A 26,121-nucleotide genomic window follows, 5' to 3' on the forward strand; every position below is an offset into this window, starting at 1 on the left:
AAACTGGCGGAGTTAGTTGTTATTAATTGTTAGTTGTTAGTAACTAGTAGTTACTTTTTCACATGTTGTACATTTGACAAAACAATTCTTTGAGTATCTTCAGAGAACAATTATTGCAATACTGCTAGCAATCGTAAATAGCCATTGGCATCTTGTGGTCTGTCATGGTATTGAAGTTGTTCAGCATGCTTGATACCTGCTATTATTTCTTTTACATCTACTGTTTGTCTTTATCCAATTTCTCCTTTGCAGTGTTTTAAGCATTTAAGTGTGAGGCATGGCATTTCCACCTATATATACACCAGTTTTCTGTTGCATGGGACATCTCAAAAGGATGGAGCACTGTCTAGCATGGCAAACATAAAGAAACAGTGAAAGGGAAGATGGCAGCAGGAGGAAATGGCAGGATGCTTTTTTACTTGAAAACAGGAAACCATTGTCAACATTGATGATAGTTTCAGGAATATAGCAATGTTGGTCTGCAGTAGAAGAGCTAAATTTGAGTCCAGTGTCACCTTTGAGACCAACAAGATTTGGTGCAAGTTTTCAGGTGTCAAACTTCCTTTGGCAGATGCCAATCTGATGAAGGGAGCTTTGATTCTTGAAAGCTTATACCACAAGACTCTTGTTGATCTCAAAAGTGCTACTGGACTCAAATCTAGTTCTTCAGTGTATACATGGTTGATGCCATACCTTAGTAAAAGACTTTGTCTGGCTCTGGCAGAAGTAAAATTGTAAAGGTCAAAAGGTGGCATGGGTGTGGCAGCAAGTGGTGGTGGTGTGCAAATTCTGTTCACCAAACACATGAAACTGCCTCATACTGTGCCAAGCCCTTGGCCCAACGTGGTCAATATTACCTAAGCAGACTGACAGCAGCTCTTCAGGGCCTTATGTGGAGGCCCTCACAACACCTACTACCTGATCGTTTTAGCTGGAAATGCTAGGTATTGGACCTGGGAAATTCTGCATGTCAACCAAATGTTGTACCACTTAATTAGAGCCTCTCTCTGAGCAGGTAGGGCTGCAAACAAAGGAACAGAAAGTATACAACAACAGAGAATTACCAACTGCAACTTTAAATGTAGCAATAGTCACAATACTGGGTAAGTGAGTGGGAAGGTTGCCTACACACTTATTTCAGTGATGTCAGGACAAATGCCAGTTTTGATAGTTCCAGAAGAAAATGGAGAAAAGTACTTACTTGTTTTACTGTTCTGACTCAAAGATCTTGAACAGGCAGTCACTGAAGCGAAATATTTAGCAACAACTAAGGTAGTTTTCCCATCCTTGTCTAAAAGTCAAAACTGGACAATTTTTGAGATAGTAAATTCACAGAACATATTAAGAAGGACAAAAACTTTTGTCTCAAATCAGACCTGATTTCACATGCCAATAAAATGTGTTCTAAGGAATCAAGCCTGAAGAAAAGCCATTTAACACATCTCTTCTTTAATCACCTGAATGTCCTGAACAAAACAGGCCTTGTGCTCTCACTTTGTCCCAGTGATTTGGGAAGGCCTTGCCTCCACAGCAAGACCTCTGGATGCTTAGAAACCTTGACCAGCTAGAGGGTGGACATCTTGGGACAATTAATGGCTGTCCTAGGTTATAAATCACTGAAAATCCAACTGGAAAGACATTGACAATTATGATTTCTTCCATGAAAGGATTCTGGAATGTATGAAGAAGCAACTTAATGTCCTTGTACATATATATTTTTAAATACTATGTACTATCAGGTATTAGGATACTATCAGGTCATCATTGTTCTTAAAATATTCTCTTTGAAATGTTCACATACCAGCAATAGATAACATGCCAGATTATTCAGTACCAAAACAGAAGTCCTACCTTAGACACCGAGAATGCAGAACCTCACATGAACACACACAAATGTGCTCATTTGATAAATTTTGCAAGCCTAATCAAAACCCTTTTGGCCTTTCTTGGAATTCCTGCTGTTTTTCCATGAAGTATCTTCTCATTTTGCTTTAGGCATGCTATATGAACACTTCTGTTGGTAAGGGAACCAAGAGAGTTGTGATTTCTGCAAATGTTTTAATGTATTCATTATAGTATCCTTCATTCTGTATCCTTCATTGTAGGCATCTTAAGTGTGAACTACCCAATAGACATTGTTAAAGTAGTGATGGTGATAAAATGAGCAGTCACTTCTCTTGATTGATATACAAATTTACAATCTTGAAATCAGCACATAAATAGCATCATTTGTACCTCCGCCTCAAATGAAAACATGAGACTCCATAATTAGGTGAACCTGACGGTTTTTTTAATGACTGATCTTCAACAATGCACCTATTCACTTTATTTTTCTTTTCATATCTGGTTAACAACCAAGCAGTTGCCAGGTACTAGCAATTGGGAAGCCCCACTTGTGGGGTTGTACATTCTCAGCAGTTAGTGTACCTTGATTCTTATTGTCTTCACACAGTCAGTGTGTGCCAAAAGAGACCTGAATTCATATTAATCCATGAAGATCAACACCAGATTGAGACCCAGCTCCCCTAATCTTTCTTAGAATTCTAAAAGTTCCCACAGGCTCAACAAAATTGAGGACTTCTGACCAGGAATGCTCAAACACCCACTGATTCAGCTTGTATACTAGGGTGGCCAGACCGTCCCGGTCCCCCGGGACTTTCCCGGTTCTGGCCACCAATTCCCGGCTCCCGGGCTGCCTATACCGGGACCATTACAAAGTCCCGGTATAGCTAGCGGGCCGCGTGCGCGAGCCGGGAAGGCGGGGAGTGAGGCAGCCAGCATCCCTGCGCGTGCGCACAGCGGTGTGCGCACGCGCAGGGACGCTGGCTGCCTCACTCCCCGCCTTCCCCGCCCGTGCGCAGGGTCCGGAGAGGCCGGCGCTGGTCCCTGGAGGCCTCCAGAGGCCAGCGGAGGCATCGTGGAGAGGCCGGCGCTGGTCCCTGGAGGCCTCCAGAGGCCAGCGGAGGCTTCGTGGAGAGGCCGGCGCTGGTCCCTGGAGGCCTCCAGAGGCCAGCGGAGGCTTCGTGGAGAGGCCGGCGCTGGTCCCTGGAGGCCTCCAGAGGCCAGCGGAGGCTTCGTGGAGAGGCCGGCGCTGGTCCCTGGAGGCCTCCAGAGGCCAGCGGAGGCTTCGTGGAGAGGCCGGCGCTGGTCCCTGGAGGCCTCCAGAGGCCAGCGGAGGCATCGTGGAGAGGCCGGCGCTGGTCCCTGGAGGCCTCCAGAGGCCAGCGGAGGCTTCGTGGAGAGGCCTGCGCTGGTCCCTGGAGGCCTCCAGAGACCAGCGGAGGCTTCGTGGAGAGGCCTGCGCTGGTCCCTGGAGGCCTCCAGAGGCCAGCGGAGGCTTCGTGGAGAGGCCTGCGCTGGTCCCTGGAGGCCTCCAGAGGCCAGCGGAGGCATCGTGGAGAGGCCTGCGCTGGTCCCTGGAGGCCTCCAGAGACCAGCGGAGGCAGCGTGGAGAGGCCAGCCCCGCCAGCCCCGCCAGCAGCCCGGAGGAGAGGCCGCCACCGCCCTGGATCCAGGTAAGCCAAAAGCGGGGGGGGGGCGGCTGGCAGGGGGGCGGCTGGCGGGGGGGCGGCTGGCCTTCCTTCTTTCCTTCCCTCCCTCCCTCCTCCCTCCCTTCCTTCCTTTCTTCCTTCCTTCCTTCCCTCCCTCCCTCCTCCCTTCCTTCCTTTCTACCTTCCCTCCTTCCCTCCCTCCTCCCTTCCTTCCCTCCCTCCCTCCTCCCTTCCTTCCTTCCCTCCCTCCCTCCCTTCCTTCCTTCCTTCCTTCCTTCCTTCCTTCCTTCCTTCCTTCCTTCCTTCCTTCCTTCCTTCCTTCCTTCCTTCCTTCCTTCCTTCCCTCCCTCCCTCCCTCCCTCCCTCCTCCCTTCCTTCCTTCCCTCCCTCCCTTCCCTCCCTCCCTCCTTCCTTCCTTCCTTCCTTCCTTCCTTCCTTCCTTTCTTCCTCCCTTCCTTCCCTCCCTTCCTTCCCTCCCTCCCTCCTCCCTTCCTGACTGAATGGGCCACTGGCCTGATCCAACAGGGCTTCTCTTATGTTCTTATGTGACACAGTGTGTTGGACTGGATGGGCCACTGGCCTGATCCAACAGGGCTTCTCTTATGTTCTTATATGACACAGTGTGTTGGACTGGATGGGCCACTGGCCTGATCCAACAGGGCTTCTCTTATGTTCTTATGTGACGCAGAGTGTTGGACTGGATGGGCCACTGGCCTGATCCAACAGGGCTTCTCTTATGTTCTTATGTGACAATACTGACTTTGGTGGACCCAAGCACTGATTCAGTGTAAGGGAGCTTTGTGTTTGTGACTGGAGTGGACAATACTGACTTTGTTGGACCCAAGCACTGATTCAGTGTAAGGGAGCTTTGTGTTTGTGACTGGAATAGACAATACTGACTTTGGTGGACCCAAGCACTGATTCAGTGTAAGGGAGCTTTGTGTTTGTGACTGGAGTGGACAATACTGACTTTGGTGGACCCAAGCACTGATTCAGTGTAAGGGAGCTTTGTCTTTGTGACTGGAGTAGACAATACTGACTTTGGTGGACCCAAGCACTGATTCAGTGTAAGGGAGCTTTGTGTTTGTGTCTTCTGGTGCAATTTTGTTCTCAGATCCTGTATTTACTTCATCAGTATATGGGATAAGGCACTTTCTCAACTGTGCTGCATAATGCAGCCTATTTATTTTGTCCTGTTTGCTGTGTTGGCTATATCTGCGCCACCTTCATCACTTTCGGTGTGTGGATCCCCCAGTGGGGTGGTCTCGCAACTCCCTCCGCCGGCTGTTTCTGATAGCCCTGCGCCCCCTCTTTCATTTGATATGTGTCCCGTGCAGGTGCCACCCTCCCGCCAGGAGATGCCGCAAAATGAGCCCCCTTGAGGCTTATGGTGGCAGGGCTCGGGGGAAGCGAGCTAGACTGCTGTTCTTTTGAGGGGTTATAGAGTGTTTCGAGCCCGTCCCTGTGGCATCGGTCCCATCATTGTGGGACCCAGGGGGCCGGCGCAGCAGCACGCCGAAGCAGCCTGTCACAGGTCGAGATGCAGGACAGGAACCCGGAAGTGACCGACAGGCTGTTTCAGCGTGCCGCTGCGCCGGCCCCCTGGGCCCCACAACGATGGGACCGATGCCACAGGGACGGGCTCGAAACACTCTATGACCCCTCAAAAGAACAGCAGTCTAGCTCGCTTCCCCCGAGCCCTGCCGCCATAAGCCTCAAGGGCTTAAGTGCCTTATCCCATATACTGATGAAGTATATACAGGATTTGAGAACAAAATTGTTTCCGGCGGTGATATTTGGGGGATTTTTGGGGACGTCACAGGAAGTGCTGTGAAGTCACTTCCTGTTTCCGGCAGTGGCATTTGGGGGAAATGATGTCATTTGGGGGAAGTGATGTCACAGGAAGTGATGTCACTTCCCGTTTCCGGCAGGTGACGCGGGGGAAATGATGTCACAGGAAGTGGTGGCATGACGTCACCGGAAGTGACATCACTTCCTGTTTCCGGCGGCGCGTGCCCCTACCTTCCACCCCCCCCCAAGGTGTCCCTGGCTGGCCTTCAGACATTATGGTCACCCAATGTATACAGTTCCTAAATTGCAAACAGAGATGCAGTTTTTTGAGTTAGTTCAATAGTTTGTCAATCTCTTCATCAGCGTACATCAGGTAATTTCATTGTATTTCATACTAACCACGATGTACTACACAATTTGCTTTTTATGCTTGTATGTTCTCCCAATCATTGCTGCATAAGTACGCTAATGAGTAGCCAGTTGTTTAAATAGATATTAAATAACTCATTAAATCTTTCATAAATTATATAAATCAGTTATTAATTAGGGGTTTGGTTAATTAAAATCATATTCTTCCATGTTCATCTATGTAGTCTTTAGTGGAGCCAATGTCTGTTGATCAGTTTGAATTGGCAGTGTCTTTACACATGCCCAGTTTTGAGAAGATCTTTTAAAATGGCAAGTTTGATAGTTGAACATCTTCACAGCAACCCTACCCTAACTTTTACAAAGGAATGATCAGCTAATGTAGGTATTACAGATCCTAATGGGGCACTTGATGTGACCAAGCAAGGAACAATATTAACAATACAAAACCCAAATTAAAAGAACAAAAGCAGTGAAATGCTGTTCTAAAAAAATCCCAGAACACAAAAAGAAAGGAAACATATAATAGAATAAAACATCAATTAAGATATCAAAAAGACAAATTGGGGCAAAAAAATAATAATCTGAACTTCAAGTGGAGTCTGAGACTGAGAGGGGAAAAGATCTTTGGAATATAGTGGATAGCTCAATGAAAGTGTCAACCCAGCATGCTGGAGTGGTGAAAAAATCATCAACTCTATTAACTCTATGTTAATATTAGGGATTAGGAACCAGGTCTCAGCCTGCATGTCCTGTTGTTGGACCTTCAGAGGAACAGGATGCTTGACTGGAAAGATCAGACGCATTTGCGGCCTCCCAAAAATTTATTTGGGGTCATTCATTTCCAGATTGGAAGTAAATATATTAAATTAGGCTACAGTAACATATGCATCTGACTGTTCCCTGGAAGGTCAGATGCTGAAGCTGAAGCTCAACTACTTTGGCCACCAAATGAGAAGGGAGCACTCACTGGAGAAGATCCTGATGCTGGGAAAGACAGAAGGCAAAAGAAGGGGACGGCAAAAGATGAGATGGCTGGACAGTGTTACTGATGTAATTAACATGAATTTAAGTGGACTTTGGAGTATGGTGGAAGACAGGAGAGTCTGGCGTGTCCATGGGATCGCAAAGAGTCAGGCTCAACTGTGCGACTGAACAACAAAAATATGTATCATTAATATTGGATGGGATTTTTAAATTGGATAGGATAATATCATATATATACTGTATATAAAATCTCTTCGTGCAGCATTCCATTTTGGGTCTTATATTGAGTGTGTATTGTCTTACAAAGAGCCCTGTAGTGCAGAGTGATAAAGCTGCAGTACTGCAGTCTGAGCTCCCTGCTCATGACCTAAGTTCGATCCCGGAGGAAGCTGGTTCCAGGTTGACTCAGCCTTCCATCCTTCTGAGGTTGGTAAAATGAGTACCCAGCTTGCTGGGGAGAAAGTTTAGATGATTGGGGAAGGCAATGGCAAACCACCCCATAAAAAAATTCTGCCGTGAAAATGTTGCGAAAGCAACGTCACCCCAGAGTCGGAAACGACTGGTGCTTGCACAGGTGACTACCTTGACCTTTATTATCTTACGAACGTAACAGGGACTTTGTTGTATGTTGTAATTTGTACTGTTTGACCTCTGAATAAGGCCTCTGCAGGCCAAAATGCACCAGGTCGTATATATTTCCTTTTTGTGCATTTGTCACGATGATTTTACGAGGCTTCATTTGGGCCCCAACAAAGTTTTTAATATCTTTTTGTAATAAACACATGTGCTTTTCTTTAACTATTGCTGTTTTAAACTTTTGGCCCCTTACTAATACTCTAAACATCTTTTGGCCACTACATGAGGCAGGATGCTGGACTAGAGGGATCACTCGTCTGATCCAGCAGAGCTCTTTTTATGTTCTTAACGACAAAATACAGGCAACAGTTTCTCTAACTTCATTTGTAAGCTTATCTTGTTTGATGGTTCAGGTTGGCTTAAAAAAACCTAAGGGGAGGTTTTTTAAGCTTCCATGGCTTAAAAAAATATGTGTGGAGCAGCATGGTTCAAACTGAACTGAAAACCAAGATAATGACTTTTGCCTCCCCAAGCTAAAGTAGAACAGCTAACGAGGAGCACATAAAATGCTTTTGCATGAACTGCTAGTTTTTAAGGTATACACTTGCAGAATGTGGTTTGAGCCGCCCTGAGACCGCTTTGGTGGGATAGGGCAAGATATAAATAAAATAAAATAAATAAAATAAAATAAAATAAAAGACCAGCTCATGGATTCCCCAGGGTTTTGTTTGTTTGTTTGTTGTTTTAACTAGGGGTGTGCAAAAAAAAAAAATACGGAATTACACGGATTCGGAAATACACAAGGCCAAAAAGATATGGAATACTGTATATTTCCTATTACCATACTCAGCATAGCTGCATATACGGTAGATGCGCGGCTATTTCCGAATATACGGCCCCATTATACCCTATGGCCATTGAAATCAATGGCAAAATAGGGTATATTGGAAGCCACATGGAGGGGAGGGGGTTTGAGGGAGAGCCCCCAAATTTGCAGGGGACCTTCAAAGGACTCTCCCCTACAAACCGTCCAAGTCTCAAAAAGATTGGGCCAGGGGTTCCCATTCCAGATAGGATGCCCCTATCCCACCTTTATACCCTATGGACCATTGAAATCAATGGCAATGTAGGGCATAATTAGAGGCTACTGGGGGGGCAGGGGGTTTGAGGGAGAGCCCCAAAAACTGCAGGGAACTCTCCCCTATAAACCCCCCAAGTTCCAAAAAGATTGGGCCAGGGGGTCCCTGTCTTTGGGCTCCCCAAAAGGCCCATTGCCACCAATGATGGTGAAAGCCCAATTAGCCACTTCCTCCACTATAATTGCTGTGGAGAAAGTGGCTCTGGCCAGAGGGGGGTTTGATGGAGAGGCCCCAAAACTGCAGGGTAGCTTCAGGGGACTCCCTAGCATGAAACCCCCCTGGCCCAAAAAGACTGCACCCATCAGTGGGCACCCCAAGAGGAACACTGCTCCCAATGGTGAGAAAAAACCAATTAGAGCCACTTCTTCACTGTAATTGTCGTGGGATAAATGGCCCTGGGGAGCAGGGGGTTTTGAGGAGAGCCCCCCAAACGGTTGCGCAGCTTCAGGGCACTGTCCCACACATAACCCACAAAGCCTAAAAAAATTGGACTAGGGGGTCCAATTCCTGGGGCACCCAAAGCCAAACCTAACTTCATACCAGATAATCTCTATAGGATCCAAATGCAATGCATCCCTCTATCTACTCTATGAAACCTGCAGGCCAATATAAACCCAATTGCCAACGTCACTGCAACACAAAACACAATCTGCTCAAAGTCTGCTCTGCAGACCTGGCTGCAGCAAACCCAGATGCCAGCTCTTCAGCCCTGCCCCAAACAACACCGGGAGAATCTTTCGGGCTCAAGTGCCATGTTCTACTGGAGAAAGTTTTCCTTCCAGAAGTTTCATTCTCAGCTGCAGAGAACATCCTCAGTGGCGTTGCAGCCGGAGAGAGCTGGCCAAGCACAACAAGCCTGCTGGTTTAGGGTCTCTCACCCAGGTGCCAGCTCCCCCCCCCAAAAAAAAAACCAGAACCAGGAAAAGGGACAACAGGAGAAGGCCAAGAAACTCAACTGTTTGAAAAGTGGCCTTTTAAACAATGAAAATTAGGCCAAACTGTGCCCCCCCCACCAAGAACAAGAAGAGAAAAAGAACAGCAGCAGCACAACACAGCAGCAACAAATCAAACACAAGAATCCCTTTAAAACAGTAAAAAACTTAACTTTTAACAATACAGGAACTTTACCAACCCCTCCCCCCCAAAAAACAAAGCCTTCACTCTAACCCCAAGAAATCCAAGCCACCCAAATCAAGAAAAGTAAAAGGACACTGCACTTTTAAAAGTTCTCTCACTAAAGTAAGATACGGCCATATATGGCTCCCGTTTAATGGCCTGAAAATGGAATCGGAAGTATAGGGTGCCATATACTTCCGAATCAGGGGTGATTCGGTGGTCTATGTGGTTCAGCCAAACCGAATGCACACCCTTAGTTCTTACCTGAGGATGTGGAGCTTCTCCAGACTTCTGTAGTTCTATGGAGTGTTAAAAACTGTCATTTAGGGGCACTTGTGTAGCTCAACAACTGTTGTCTATGCTAAAAATAGAGTTAAGCTAGCAAAAATATTCTAGTCATTCACAGAATCTTGATTTACCTTAGCCAATCTAGAGTTCTCAGTACAAGTAGTATTTTCCTCAGTGTTTCACCATGTTTGCAATCACAGCTCAGCTAAAATTCAAGTTTGCCTGTAACCATAAAAAACTGAGGTTATCATATCATTTAAAGATTTTTGCTTTAACTTTTAAATATCAAAATGAAAATATTTTAATTACCTAAAACAATGTGTGTGTGTGTTTGAAAATAAAGCTTAAGACTTTATAAGCTATGCTGGTGGTCTCAGATCTGGCCCTATAAGACAGGGGGCTGACTACCCTGAAGGTTTGGCACATTGACAGCATCACCCAAAGTTGAGTCTTCAGGAGTAGGTCCTTTGCCTGAGGCTTCAGAGTCAGGATCCAGGAACTCTAGGCCTGGAGTGTGTCTAGGGTTACCAAGTCCAATTAAAGAAAAATCTAGGGACTTTGGGGGTGGAGCCAGGAGACATTGGGGGTGGAGCCAAGAACAAGGATGTGACAAGCATAATTGAACTCCAAGGGAGTTCTTGCCATCACATTTAAAGAGACAGCACACCTTTTAAAATGCCTTTCTTCCATAGGAAATAATTAAGGATAGGGGCACCATATTTTGGGGCTCATAGAATTGGACCCTCTGGTTCAATCGTTTTGAAACTTGGGGGGTATTTTGGAGAGAGGCACTAGATGCTATACTAAAACTTTGGTGCCTCTACCTCAAAAAATAGCCCCCCAGAGCCCCCAATACCCATGGATCAATTTCCTATTATTCCCTATGGGGATCGTTCTCCATAGGGAATAATAGAGTGCCTAGTAGACATTTCCCTCCCCCCCACGCTTTCTAAAGGGGGGACGCTTTCTAAAGGGGGGGAGGGCCTCCAAACTAGGGAATCCCCTGCCCCCTCCCTCTCACACACACACACTTACCAGATCTTCCTCAGGACATCTCTACTTCCTGTGAAAACAAAAGCAAAAGAAAGGGAGGGGCCCTTCTCAGAAGCCCTTTCTTCTTCCTGCTTCCTGCCCAGCCTTAAAGGGGCAGACATTTTGCAAACGGCTCAGGAGCTCTATAACATGAAGCCTAAACGTATGTTCTCCCCCCCCTCCACCCCCCACCCCCGCTTCCAGAGTTTTGAAGAGCGGGAGATGAGGCTGCGAAACCAGAAGTCTCCCGCCAGAGCGGGAGGTTTGGGAAGCCTAAGTGTGTCTCTAGTGGTGTCTCCTGAGCCTCTGATTCCTGCCAGGTTATCTCCCACTCCTGTTTCTTCTCTGAGGAATCTGGTCTTACATCCGAGTCTAGCCCAAGAGACACCTTCAGGATACCAGGCACTATCTGATATTTCCTTCGTATAAGGTATGCATGTACTCTAGTAACTCAAAAGAGTCTTGTACACATGATATATTTGTGTATAGAACAGCACAAATGGAGGAGAAGTTAGAATGATCCTGCCCTTTCTCAGCCTTTCTGTGTTCACCACAATGTAGGCATAGTGTCAGATAAGGACAAATAAATCAGTTTTGGGTGGGAACATTCATTGTTGTTACAGTCAAACCTGTCTAAAAGAACAAAAATGAACGAAGATATTTTAAAAACCTATATGAAAAGAAATGTATCTTATTCCACTAACACTTTGAAACATTTTTGTTATGTTTTATAAGTGATGGAGGCATTTTCTGAGTGATGAATGAAAAGGGTCTTGAAGTGATATCTAGCACATCACCCCCTAATGTGTCATAATCAAGCTGAATCTTTCTATTACTGTAACAGTTTTTCATCCTGTATGCTCATTGGGGAGTTTGCATTGTTTAAGTCTACTTTCCCAGGCTTACAAATGGTGTTGTACTATTATGCAGAGGTTTCAGACCTCTAATTTGCTTGTGAGTGAGAGAAAAAAGTGCATACAAACTACAAGAAAACAATTCTTATGTGTCTATTAAAAATGGTTTCAAAGAAAGTCCACTTTCAAAGTAAAAGGGCAGGAGGATATAATAAATGAGGACTAGGAAAGAAGATTTTCTTATTCAAATATGTAGTAAACTGAACAAATTTAATCTGTTCTCAGTTATAAAAGCCTATGATGTGTTAATGTTGATTTTTTTAGTAACCCTTTGAAGACTGTGGCATTGTTACAATGGCTTTTTAAATATCACAGATCTTTTGTTAAATATTGCAAGTATGAATTTCTGCCCATGTGTGGAGGCTATCCCTTCTCTTTCTCCAAATAGGCCATGTTCCATCTGAGGGTTTGCACTCAAGCATCCACTCCCTGTTTTGTCCGTATCACCCTTCACTACCTATTCAAGGGGACAGACTTAGCAGAACACTCAAAAGGAGTATTACTAACTAAGGGTTTTTTTGAGCAGGAACACAGTTCCAGCTGACTTGGTATCAGGGGTGTGGCCTAATATGTAAATACGTTCCTGCTGGGCTTTTTCTACAAAAAAAGCCCTGGTATTAACCACTGCCCCTCCTCTTCTACTCTTGCTACACATGGACTGAACAGAAAATTTGGTTGCAGAGACAAGCCATACTGACAATCTAAAGAATTTCAAACAGAAAATAGAAAGTCCACACAGCATATGTAACCATAACTGACTCAGCAATGGCAAAAGGAAATGTGAATAAATCACAGTATTCTAACCCTCACTCTATATACATTAGAGATCTGCAGATAAATGTTTTTTAATAAATGTCTTCTTTTATCCAATTTCTCCCTGAAACACATTTGTTTTTCAGGAATTTGGAGCTAGATTTTAACCAATTATGATTTGATTGAAGAGAAATTCAAAGAGATGAGGGACAGGAAGTGAGATTCTGCAAAATTTCAGAACATCACGCTGGAAATGCTCAGAGGCAGGCAATGTCTTCCCAAAACTCCTGTCTTCCTGTTAAAGCACCACCTTGGGGTATGTACTGTACATTGCAAGGGCTAAAATTACAAAGGGGGTATAAATGTCTCTCAGAAGATAAATAAATTAAAAAACCCTTTTAAAAAGAGAATAAAAGAAATAAATGGCTGTATCTAAAAAAGTGAATTTTAAACAAAGAAATACCCCTTGCTATGACAACACTAAACTTATCTCTACAGAGAGTACTTAGAGGTAGGAGATATAATACTTGAAGTTGCAAACTATTAGAAATCATCCATTACCTTGGTTTCAGTATTCAGGAGCCATTTCCTGGTGAGTTGAGTGTAGGCTTTGTAATGTACTGAGACAGGAGACGTTGGTAGGGCAACATGCTTTAATGGTGGCACGTTACAAGAGAGGGAACACGCGGGCCGGGTCCCGCTTATGTACAACTCCGGGAACCTCCCTCCAGACAGGCCAGTCCAATGCTGGCCTGTTGAACTTCCCGCCACAGCTGGTGATTGGCTGGGAGTTCGCGCCCTGCGCTGAGCAGCCCGGGGACGCCCGGTCACTCCGCGCAGGGTCGCGCTGCTATTGCGTCATCGTTATCTGGATACACTACACCCCTCCCCCCCTAGTTGCTGTACATAGTCTCTCAGGTAGGCGGGAGGTCGGCGCTCCCGGGTGGATCGTCTAGGAGCTGCCTGTGGTGTCGGCGCTGCTTTGGCCGTGGGGGTTTCTCCGGGGGCCGAGGCTGCTGTGGGTTGCTGGTCGATCTCTGTGGGTCGCTCAGCCTCTGCTGGTCCGGGGAGTTCGCTGGCGGGCAGGGCCGGTGCTGGAGCTGTGGCCTCTGGCAGGCCCCTAGCCGGCTCTCCCTCGGGTACTTCCTCCTCCACATCGATTGGCCCTTCCGGTAGTGTGCGGTGGCGCAGCTGGTCGATGTGCCACCGAAGCGTCTGGCCCCCCTCTGTGGATACCTCATAATGACGAGTCCCAATTACCTGCCTCACCTGACCCGCCACCCACATGGGTCCCTGGGCGTAGTTTCGTTTGAACACGGGGTCCCCCGCGAAGAACCCTCGGGCTGCCTCCCAGACCTCCGGGGACACTCGGATGTCCGAGGCTCGGTCGGGGTGTAGCCTGTCGAGCCTCGTGATGAGTTTGCGCCCCATGAGAAGTTCGGCCGGGCTCACCCCCGTGACCGGGTTGGGGGTTACCCGGTTGTCGAACAGGAAGGCGGCTAGTCTGTGGTCCCAGTCACCCTGCACTATCCGGCCCAGGGCTTCCTTGGTCGTTTGGACCATTCGCTCCGCCTGTCCGTTGGTGGCCGGGTGGAACGGGGCAGATCTTATGTGTCTAATCAGGTACCTCTGCAGGAATGCCTGAAAGTCCCCAGAGGTGAAAGCCGCCCCGTTGTCTGTGACTATAGTGTCCGGAATACCATGGGTGCTGAGGGCCCGGTGCAGTGCCCGTATGGCGGCTGCTGATGACGTGGACGCTACTGGAATGACCTCTAGCCATTTGGTGTAGGCGTCCACCATGATCAGAAAGATCTGTCCCTGGAAGGGCCCCGCAAAGTCTAAGTGGAGCCGGGACCAGGGTTTCCTAGTGGTTTCCCAACATGTGACCGGGGCGCTTGGTGGCTCGGGGCGTGACTCCTGACATGCGCTGCACCTCCGCACCCCATTCTCGATCTCCTTGTCCATCCTCGGCCACCAGACGTAGCTCCTGGCTAGGGCCTTCATCCTGACTATGCCCGGGTGTGTCTCATGGAGTGACTCCAAAACTCGCTTCTGCAGCGGGGGGGGGGGGGGGGACCACCACCCTGCTTCCCCATAAGATGCACCCTTTGTGGGCTGCTAGCTCCTCTCTCCTCATTTTGTAGGGTTTGAACTCTTCCCCCATGTTCCCTTCTGGCCACCCCCTCACCACCCATTCGAGAACCCTTGCCAGTGTTTTGTTCCTCCCTGTAGCCTTTGCGACCTCCGCGGCGTGGAGAGGCTGCTCCGGGAGGGATTCAACCAACATGACCAGGTGTGCGGGGGCTGGGTCAGGTTCTGTGACGGGTAGGGGCAAACGGCTGAGCGCGTCCGCATGGCCCATAGCCTTGCCGGCCCGGTGGACCAGTGTGTATGTGTATGAGTTGAGGAATTGGTTCCACCTCAACACGCGCTGTGAAAGTATTTGGGGGGTTTGGCGGTCTTGGGCCAACAGACCTAAGAGCGGCTTGTGGTCCGTGGCTATTGTGAACCTCCGCCCATACAGATAATCATAGAACTTGCGGACCCCCGCCACGATTGCCAGAGCCTCCTTGTCTATCTGTGCGTAATTGCGCTCAGCCGGTGTGAGTGTACGGGAGTAGTACGCCACCGGTACCTCCCTCCCGTCCGGGAGTTGGTGCCCCAGGACTGCTCCCAACCCATAAGGCGACGCATCGCACCCTAGTATGACGGGGAGGCCCTCGTCAAAATGGTGGAGCACCGCATTGGACACCAGGATGTCCTTGACCACCTGAAACGCAGCGGCTTGTTGTTTGCCCCAAACCCAAGGGGTTTTTTTATCCAGCAGCCGGTGTAAGGGTTCTGCTAGGGCTGCTTTGTGGGGGAGGAATGAGTGGTAAAAATTAAGCACCCCCAAGAAGCTTTGTAGCTCCGCTTTGCAGGTGGGGGCCGGGGCTTGCACGATGGCTCGGGTCTTTTCTTCCGTCGGGTGGATTTCTGCTGCGTCTACAGTGAAACCCAGGAACTCCACCCGTGGAACCCCCAGCATGCATTTCTCCCTCTTGACCTTGAACCCCGCTGTCTGGAACCGGCGGAGCACCTCTCTCAGGCGGTTGGCGAATTCTTTAGAGTCCGGGGCGGCGATTAAAACGTCATCAAAGAACGGTTGGATTTCGGGGATCCCTTTAAGGAGAGCGTCCATTATACTTTGGAAAATCCCTGGAGCAACGCTAACCCCGAACTGTAGCCTCTGCACCCTGAAGGCCCCCCTGTGTGTCACAATAGTTTGGGCCTCCGCCGTTTTCGTATCTACCGGGAGCTGTTGGTAGGCCTGTGCCAGATCCAGCTTCCCGAAGATCTTAGACCCCGCTAGGGCAGCCAGGACGTGGCTCACCACCGGCACTGGGTAGGGGTTATCCTGCAGTGCCTTATTTATTTTGCACTTATAGTCGGCACAGATCCGCACCTCCCCGTTTGGCTTGATCGGGGTTACGATGGGAGTCTCCCAGGGGGCATAGTCTACCGGTTCCAGGACCCCTTGGGCGGTGAGGCGGTCTAGTTCGGCCTCTATTTTTGGTTTCAAGGCGAACGGGACCCACCTCGCCTTTAGCCTGATCGGCCTGACCGTCGGGTCCAGTGGCAGGGAGATGGCCGGCCCTTTGTAGCTCCCCAGGGAGCCGTCAAACACGCCCGGAAACTCTTGGCATATTTCCCCGAACCCCCTGGGTGTTAGGGTTTGTCCCACCCCCTCCAAGCAGATCCCCAAGGGTTTGAACCATGCTAGTCCTAGCAGGGTGGTAAGCTGGCGCTTTACCACCAGGATATCCAGTGGGCCGTAGAAGGACCCCTGCTCGACTTGCACCTGGGCCCACCCCATGATTTGCACCGGGTTCTTCTGAAAGTCCCAGAGTATGAAGTCCGCTGGCCTTAGTTGAAGCCGCTGGCGGGGGCACAGTTTTCTCAGGGTCTCCTCTGCTATAATGGAAATGGAGGAACCTGAGTCCACCTCCATTTGGCAGGGGTTCCCTTCGATGAGGACCGCCATTTTGATCTTGTCGGGGGTGGCGAGGGGCAAGTTCAGTACCTGTAGGGTTGTGGAGGCTGTGGAGTGGAACTCCGCCGACTCGTGCGTGGTCGGCCTCCGGCGGTTGGGCTTGGCTCGGCAAGCCCTTGCAATGTGGCCGGTCTTTCCGCAGCTCCGGCAGTCCCAGGTCCGGTACTGGCAGTCCCTTCTGTCGTGGGGGTCGCCGCAGCTGGCACACTTGGGGGCCGGCGGTCTCTCTGCCGCTGGGGACCGTTCGACTGCTCGGGGTCGTTGTGGCGCGCGGTTGGTTGCCCCTGCTGGGCGGCACAGCTGGAACGCTTCTCCCTCGTCCGGGCGGTCGGGGTCCAGCTCCTCGTGGTGGACCGCGTCGGCCCTCGCCTTGGGGAAGGTCCTCGCGGTTCTCTCGAATGCCACGGCTTCGCTGAAGGCGCTCTGCAGTGTGAGGTCCTCCTTCGCGAAGAGCCTCTGTTGGAGCCTCTCGTCGCGGAGGCCCCACGTGAACCGATCGGCCAGGGTCTCTTCCAGCCGAGGAAAGTCGCAGCTTCCCGCGATCTGGCGTAGGGCCGCCAGATAGTTGGCGGCCGATTCTCCTGCCGCTTGGTCTCGCCGGTGGAAAAGGAACCGGCGGGCCACCCGAGATGGTTGGGGCAGGAAATGGCCAGTGAGGAGCCTGATGATCTCCGCGAAGGACTTCTCGGTGAGTTTGGCGGGGGCTGAGAGACCCTTGGCGATCTCGAATGTGGCCGCCCCGCAGACGCTCAGGAGAACGTCCCTTTTCATGCTGTCCTTGGTGAACCTGTTGGCCCTCAGGTAGCATTCTACCCGCTCCGCGTAGGACTCCCAGGCCTCGGGATTCGTGGGGTTGAATGGCTCAATGTGACCGGTGGTTCCGCTCTCTTGAGCCATGCTGATGGCGGCGGCGGTCATGGCCTGTGGGTTGCCCGGTCTCCGATGTAGCCGACGTGGCTAGAATCCCATCCTCGTCACCACTGTAACGTACTGAGACAGGAGACGTTGGTAGGGCAACATGCTTTAATGGTGGCACGTTACAAGAGAGGGAACACGCGGGCCGGGTCCCGCTTATGTACAACTCCGGGAACCTCCCTCCAGACAGGCCAATCCAATCCTGGCCTGTTGAACTTCCCGCCACAGCTGGTGATTGGCTGGGAGTTCGCGCCCTGCGCTGAGCAGCCCGGGGACACCCGGTCGCTCCGCGCAGGGTGACGCTGCTATTGCGTCATCGTTATCTGGATACACTACAGGCTTCCCAATCCCCAGGTCCCAGCGGGAGATCCCCTGGTTTTACAGGCTTCCCCCCTCCCCCAGCCAGCTGGCCGGCGGGGGAAACTCCACCCCCACAGCCATTATGCACCTCCAGGAACGATTCCCATAGGGAATGATGGGAAATTGATCCGCGGGTGTCAGGGGCTCTGGGAAGGCTGTTTTTTGAGGTAGAGGTGCCAAATTCCATATAGCATCTAGTGCCTCTCCCCAAGATACCTCCCAAGTTTCAAAAGGTTGGACCAGGGGGTCCAATTCTATGAGCCCCCAAAGAAGGTGCCCCTATCCTTCATTATTTTCTATGGAAGGAAGGCATTCTAGAAGGTGTGCTGTCCCTTTAAATGTGATGGCCAGAACTCCCTTGGAGTTCAATTATGCTTGTCACATCCTTGCTCCTGGCTCCTCCCCCAATATCTCCTGGCTCCACCCCAAAGTCTCCTGGCTCCACCCCCAAAGTCCCCAGATATTTCTTTAATTGGACTTGGCAACCCTAGTTGAATGCCATGTACTCATGGTTACTTCTTGGAGGTAAGTTGTGAGTCCGGGTGTAAGAATGGCTAAGACTCAGAGAAACTAAGAGAGCTTGGTTTTATCATTTCCCCCATCCTGACATACTATCTTTTTCTCTTTGCTTTTGTATCACTCTGCCCCTTGTTCTCTGAATCTCTATCCCTTAGGTGTGGCCATGACTTTAGGTGGCACATTTGCTGCTATTGTCCTTCTCCTCATTAGAGAGCCAGTTTGGTGTAGTAGTTAAGTGTTCGGACTCTTATCTGGGAGAACTGGGTTTGATTCCCCACTCCTCCACTTGCAGCTGCTGGAATGGCCTTCGGTCAGCCATAGCTATCACAGAGTTATCTTTGAAAGGGCAGCTGCTGTTAGAGTTCTCTTAGCCCCACCCATCTCACAGGGTGTCTGTTGTGGGGGGAGTACATAAAGGGGGGGGGGAGATAAAGGATTGTAAGTTGCTGAGTCTCTGTTTCAGAGAGAAGGGCAGGGTATAAATCTGCAGTCTTCTTCATTGGAGTTATTCACATTTATGTAGCACCAAATGGATCTGTGCTTGGGAGGGGAGTCCTCATCATTCCTCCTTCCCTCCCCCCCCCCACTAGCTTGAAAAAATTATATAAATTGAGCCTGTACATAGTATGGACCCAGTTACTGCACTTTTGGATTGTGAACTCTGGCACTAATCCTGGGATATAAGGCATTTCAGCACAGCAATAACATTTACAGTTGGCATACTACAAAAGAGTACTGTGTAAAAGTTGTCCATTCAATAATAACAATAACAATAATAATAATTCTTAACATTTATGTAGTGGTTCCTGAGTGCTCAAAATACTTCATGTGCATATTTTTAGTCATTATAACAACTTTAGGATGTAGGTAAGTATTATTGTGCTCTACTGGAGATGAAGTAGAGAGAGGTTTGAGCCTGCATTATATTTCTCTATTTAGCAAAGTTTGAAGTATTCCTCCATCATATGTGTTGTGTTTTCCATAAAAGGAAGAACCACTTAAGTTAAAGGAAGGCTCCTTATACTGGAGAAAGGCTTCAGACTTTGCTGTCCAGAGTGGTAGGATCGAGGCCATTATCCTGGATAGATGTATAGATGAGGAAATATTTGAAACTGGGATTACTATATTTACAGGACAATCCTATACAGAGTTTCCCTAATCTAAGCCCATTGATTTCAAAAGATTTGCACTAACTCTGCATAGGATTGCAGAGTCAACCTCTTAGCCACCAGGTGAAGCCAGGAGTGTTATCAGGTCACTTTTCAGTCTCTAGTTGGAGCCATTTTGCATGTGTGTATAAATACCAGTCTCTGAAAGTAAATATGGTGTTTGTGAAATCAGCCTGTAGCTACCATTGAGATAGGTTTTTCTATATAGATTTACTGTGCTCACTTGTTTTATGACAGTGCCAGATAGCTAGATTTCCTGTAGTAATTTCACTGTCTCAATCGGAGTAGTCCTCATTGAAGCAAACTGAAGGTAGTTCCATTTTCCCAGTTTGTGCTCAGTGAATTTCACAATGATCAGATGGCCCTCAGATGTGATCCTTCATCCTGATTCAAATGACTGGGCAACCAAACCCCAGAAATGGTATCCCCATGCCCTCTGTTTTTATGATAGCAACACTCATTGTGGTGTCATCTCATCATTTGCTTAGTTGACACATAACTCAATTTCTGCTTCCTTCTTCTTTCACTTCTTTTGCTCTCTGTGCTCCCTATTACTTGGATGAAATTTGGAAGATGGACTATGAACTCTCACATTAAATAGGCAATAGCAAGAATATAATTTAGTAATTCCCCAGCCAGCAAGGGATAAACTGCTGTTTTAATTTAAGATGTTTATTCCTAGAAAGAAGGGTTTTTTTTATCCCACACTTCTAGGAACCCAGGGTGTTTGGTATACATGGTTTTCCTTCAGTTGTTTTGCCCTGAAAGAACCCCAAGTGATAGGTTAGTTTGAGAGAAAGTGACGGGATTTAGGGATGCCAGTCCCCAGGTATGGGCAGGGAATCTCCCAATTTTGTGGACTTCTGCCTGCTGCAGGCCAGCTGGCCAGTGGGGGAAGCCCCACCCCACCAGTGACCACCCCCTCCTTCCCTTCTGCAAAATTTAAAGAGTCCTCAAGCTGATCAGTGGGAACATGAGGCCTGCCAATCAGCTGGTGGGCCCTTTAAATCTTGCAGGAGGGGAGGGAGAGGGGTGGACACTGACTGCATACCTGAACTCCAAGTGGTGAATTCATTGCTTGGAGTTCAAGTGTTCCACACACACACACACACACACACACACACTACTTCTTGCCAAATGATCTACTGTTGGTGAGCAGGTATCTTTTCACACTAAGGAACCATTGCTGGGCAGAAAGGGAGGAAGGCTCTTGGTAGTTGCCAATTCAATCCTTAGGCATGTAGATAGATGGATGGCAAATTCATGTACTGACCACATGGTGATTTGCCTGCCTGGTACAAAGGTAGTGGGCATTACACATAGTCTACATAGACAGCTAGATAGTGCTGGGGAGGAGAACATGGTTGTGGTACATGTTAGCACCAACTGTGTGGTGAAATGTAGTTGTGTGGTCCTGGAGGAAAAATTTAGACTGCTAGGCAGGGCACTCAAGACCAGGACCTCCCCAGGTAGCCTCAGAAGTGCTGCCTGTTCCACATGCAGGGCCAGCTAGTTTTTAAACTAAATCTTGGGAGAAAGCTAACAGGAGATGAAATATCTCTGGTTTGGGATGACTAATCTCAAAGAGATGAAAGAGTAACTGTTACTTTTCTACAAGACATGGATTAGGGCTGGCCACTGAGAGGTTGTGATTAGACATGGGCATGAACCAAACCACAAATTACAATTTGTGCATGAATCGGATGGATTTGTTGTTCATTCCAAACTGTTCCAGAACTGGGTGCTTCATTTGGTTCGTTTTTGCAGTTCATTTTCCCAGATAGCATAGTACTGAGTCAATCAATTCCAAGCAACACTGGAGATGGATTTCTGGGAGCCCTAGAAACATCCATAGCAGCTTGACTGGCCAGCTCCAGGTGTCAAGCATGGTAGAATTTTACTGGAAATGATTGTTTTAGGGTCCTCCATAAAGCTGGCCTGTGAGATATAATGGAGGACCAAAGCCTATTAACTCTGTTATTCTTTCCCCTTCCCCCTTCTTGCTTTATTGCTTGCAAAGTTGAATAGAGAGAAACTAAACTAACTTGAGAAAGAGTAATCAGCACCTCCCCCTGGAGTTGTTGAGGCTGCAAATACTTATCCCCACCAGGTGGTGGTGCAACCACCACAGCCACTGGTGCTGACTGTGCAGGCCACTCCAGCTCACCAATCAACTCCGGGACCGCCACCCCTCCATCAGACTCCACATCCGTATCCGGCTCCACTCCCCGCGTTAGTTCTGCCAGCTGCTCCATGCCACTGCTGCCTTTCTGTAATGCAGAAAGTTGTGCGAGTACCTCTTGCTCAAAGAACAGCATACCTGACCGCCCCATGACCCTGGAACACCTGGACCCCACTGTCACATTCAAGGCCCCCAGTTGATCCATAATTGCACGCTGCATCCGAGCAGAGACCTCCGCACTATGAACGTCCTTGTCTATACGCACCCTCTTCCTCTGAGGCCTAGTAGGTTGCTTGCCCTTATGCGCTTCCTGTCCTTTCTTAGGCCCCATCTCCCAAACTAAAAATGCATACTGACCTCCTTCTGGCACCTTCTAAGTGGGGCTACCCAGCAATCAGACTGGAGACCTTCCGGCGCCACAGGGACTGCCCAGCCAACACTGTGCCTCTGAGCCACCAAGCCCCTTCTCAGTAACGAAAATAAAAGGAGGGGGGAGGAGGGTGACTCCAATACTCTTCCTCCAAATACCCCTTTGCAGATCTATCACCCTCCCTTCCTCACAAAATACTACTCCTGAACCATGTTCTGAAGGGGAGGGGGGGGGGTTGGAATGAACTGGCTGGGGGGGGGGGTAGTAAGCGGAGCAGACACCCACAGCTGATGAACCCCCTTATTCAAAACCCCCGATTCTCCCATGCCTGGAATAATGCCCGCCTAGGGCCCATTGCAAAGGAGCCTCCTCCCCAGAGCGACCCACCCCCACACAGGCTCTTCCCCACAAACAAGCCAGCCACCAGACGCCCGACGCTCCAACAGTCCCCCGCCACCACTTCTAGCCGCTGCCACTTCTCGCTGCTGCCACTTCTCGCCGCCCTCCCAGCTATTCGACTCCAGCCAGGCACACTTGCTGCTGCCGACCAAGAGCCGAGAAAGAACTGCACCACTCGGGGCGGGGTCAGGACTCTTATAGTCCCGATGCACCGCCTGTCAGACACTGGAAAGCTTTACTGTTATGATATGATGCTGTGCTCAAACTGCTGTGAGCTGCTTGACCTAAGTGACTCCATTTTCTAACATTTGCTACTAACCTCAAATAGAAACCTTGCATATCAAAGTAGAAATGAAGCTGTTACTAACCCCGTTGTGAGTTCCTGTCCTTGGTACTAACAAAGGCAACAATCCTTTGAAGATAAAATGCCTCAGAGGCAGCTAGGAGCTGTTCCTGTGAGAAAGGGAACCACAATAAGATAAGGGAGAACTAACGTGTGAAATGTATCACCATACTGTGGGAATGTAGTCTTGTTTAGAAAAGCCTTTGATGTACTCCTAGTTAAAATATCTATGCTCCGAGGGAAGGGCATCAGTTCCAATGTATCCATGCTCAGAACCTTTGGATTATCAAATAAAGTCTTAACATTGTAACCAATGGAAGCCTGTTTACTTTGAAGTTCCACTGTCTGACACTGCCCCGACAGATTTCCCGGATGCCCGAGAAGCCTCTCAGTCTCCGCCTCCTCCAAAGAGGCAAAAGTGCCCCCCCGGGCCTATGGTTGCTGTTGCGGCACGGCCGTAGATGGGCTGAATTCTGTCCTTAATAATGGTTTCTACCAACTTTCCTGGCATTGAAGTCAGACTGACTGGCCTGTAATTTCCTGAATCTCCTCTGGAACCCTTTCTAAAGATGGGGTGACATTTGCTACCTTCCAGTCCTCAGGAACGGAGGCAGATTTCAATGAAAGATTACACATTTTTGTCAGAAGATCCACAACTTCAACTTTGAGTTCTTTCAGAACTCTTGGATGTATGCCATCCGGACCTGGTGACTTATTAGTTTTTAATTCATCTATCAGTTGTAGGACCTCCTCTCTTGTCACCTCAATTTGACTCAGGTCTTTCAATACCCCTTCCAAAATAAGTGGTTCTGGAGCAGGCAAACACTTCTCATCTTCCACAGTGAAGACGGAGGCAAAAATGCATTCAGCTTCTCAGAAAGTTTTATTGTTGGTCTTTATGTTTTTTGCAATATGCTCTCATAGTCCCTTTTTGCCTGCCTGATCACAATCTTGCATTTGATTTGCCATTGCCTGTGTTCTCTTTTATTAATCTCACTTGGACTAGCTTTCCACCGCTTAAAGGAGTCCTTCTTACCTTTTACAGCTTACATTACTTTGTTTGTTATCCATGCAAGCCATTTCTTATACCTGTTTGTGCCTTTCCTAACTTGTGGTATATATTTTATCTGAGCTTCTAGGATTGTAGTTTCAAATAGCCTCCAAGCTTTCCCAAGGATTTGGATTGTATTTACCTTTCCTTTCAGTTTCCTCTTCACATGCCTCCTCATCTCAGAGACTTTACCCCTTTTAAAGTTAAACATGGTTGTGCTGGTCTTTTGGAACAACTCTCTATTTATACAAATGGTGAAATCAATAATGTTATGGTCACTGCTCCCAAGCCGTGTGATCACTTTTACATCTCTCACCAAATTAGGACCAAATCGAGGACCACCCCACCCCTGGTAGGTTCTGTTACCATCTGCTCCATAGCACAGTCATTGAGAGCATCTAGAAACTCAATCTCTTTCTCTCGACCTGAACACATATTGACCCAATCAATCTGCAGGTAGTTAAAATCACCTATTATGACACAGTTTTTACGTTTAGCCGCTATCTTTAATACTTCCATAATATTATAATCATCCGCCATCTTTTGATTTGGTGGGCGATAACAAACTCCCATAGTTAATTTTCCTTTTGGGCCCTCTATTTCGACCTAAAGCATTTCTAGAAGGGAATCTAATTATTTGACCTCAGTCTTACTGGACTGTATGCCCTCTCTGACATACAGAGCCTCCCCACCTCCAACCCTTCCCTCCCTATCCTTCCGATATAACTTATATCCAGGAATCACCGTGTCCCACTGATTCTCCTCATTCCACCAAGTTTCTGAAATTCCCACAATGTCTATGTTTTCCCCCAACACAAAACATTCCAACTCACCAATTTTACTTCAAACACTTCTAGCATTTGTATACAAACATCTATAATTTCCCAGGCAAGTTAGGCCTGCAACCTTCCTCCTGCCACCTCAAGACTTTGGCAGACATTCCATACTGTTTGTCACCATCTCAGTGGACAACTCTGACCCATTACCCAGTAGAAAAGTAACAGCTAACCCTTCATCTCTTTGAGATGAGTCTTCCCGAACCAGAGACATTCCATCTCCTGTCGGCTTTCCTCCAAGATTTATTTTAAAAACTGCTCTGCCACCTTTTTGATTTTAAGCGCCAACAGCCTGGTTCCATCAGGGGACAAGTGGAGACCGTCTCTTTTGTACAGCTCCCACTTGTTCCAGAAAGCATCTCAGTGTCTAACAAACTGAAACCCTTCCTCCCTACACCATCGTCTCAGCCACACATTGGGACTTCTAATTTGTGCCTGTCTCTTCAGCCCTGCTTGTGGAACAGGTAGCACTTCTGAGAAGGCTACCTTGGAGGTCCTGGCCTTAAGTCTCCTGCCTAGCAGCCTAAATTTTTCCTCCAGGACCTCACGACTGCATTTCCCCACATCGTTGGTGCCAACATGCACCACAACTACTGGCTCCCCCCTAGCACTTTCTATCAGCCTATCTACAACACACATAATGTCCACTACCTTCGCACCAGGCAGGCAAGTCACCATACGGTCAGTACGCGGTTTTGCCACCCAGCTGTCTACTTTCCTAAGGATCGAATCACCAACTACCAAGACCCCCCCCCCCCCCCCGCCTAGAGATGGTTCCTTGGTGTGAAAGGATTCCCGCTCACTAACTGAAGAAGAGGTCCCTCCCCTTATCCTCAGCACGACTATATGGCTACATATGGCTATTTCCGAATATACGACCCCATTATACCCTATGGATCATTAAAATGCCGTGTTCCCTCTTGACCCTCATGCTCCCTGGCAGCAACGGGGCTGTCACGTTCAGAGCGGGGCTCATCTAATATGTCCCCAAGAGTCTTCCCCAAGTGCCTTACTGACTGTCTCTGCTTCTCCAGGTCAGTCACCTCGGCCTCAAGGGTACGAACTCATTCCCTGAGGACCAGGAGCTCCTTGCATCGAGCACACACCCAATACTTCTGTCCTGTGGGCAGATAGTCATACATGTGACACTCAGTGCAAAACACTGGAATGCCCCCACACCCCTGCTGGCATTCTGCCTTCATGATAGCTTTTTTAAAAAATATATACAGTCCCCTTTAAATCCTGTTTGTTTATGTGGCTCCCCTTCTGGAGGGTCAACTTACCTTATTGGGAACACAAGGAAATTAGGGATCTGGATTCCTGGTCCTTACACAGCCCCCAGGCTAAGAGCCACAGGCCAAGAGCCCTTTAGCTCTCACCTCTGGCAAGGCTCAGCTTAATAATGCAAAGAGGGTGGGGAAAACAGCCACTTCTAATCAATCAGCAACGATCACCTTCAATCACCTTCACCTTCAGCCCACTCAAACCAAA

At 48.4% G+C, this 26,121-nt stretch overlaps 2 protein-coding genes across 2 annotated transcripts in view; one reads left to right on the forward strand and one right to left on the reverse strand.

Moving 5' to 3' along the window:
• The window catches only part of IL1RAPL1 (interleukin 1 receptor accessory protein like 1), a 1,501,437-nt gene that overhangs the window by 118,244 nt on the left and 1,357,072 nt on the right, over positions 1–26,121 (forward strand). The gene's annotated exons all lie outside the window — the stretch shown is intronic.
• On the reverse strand, positions 13,984–21,962 carry LOC132569068 (uncharacterized protein K02A2.6-like; the record flags this gene model as incomplete). The annotated part of the gene is given in 3 exon segments (XM_060235252.1): positions 13,984–14,514; positions 14,516–14,560; positions 21,495–21,962. Coding segments are annotated over 3 exon segments (1,044 nt in total), but the record flags the coding sequence as incomplete, so codon positions are not given.

This window comes from Heteronotia binoei, chromosome 3 (assembly GCF_032191835.1).
Source record: "Heteronotia binoei isolate CCM8104 ecotype False Entrance Well chromosome 3, APGP_CSIRO_Hbin_v1, whole genome shotgun sequence".
Taxonomy (NCBI): Eukaryota; Metazoa; Chordata; class Lepidosauria; order Squamata; family Gekkonidae; genus Heteronotia; species Heteronotia binoei.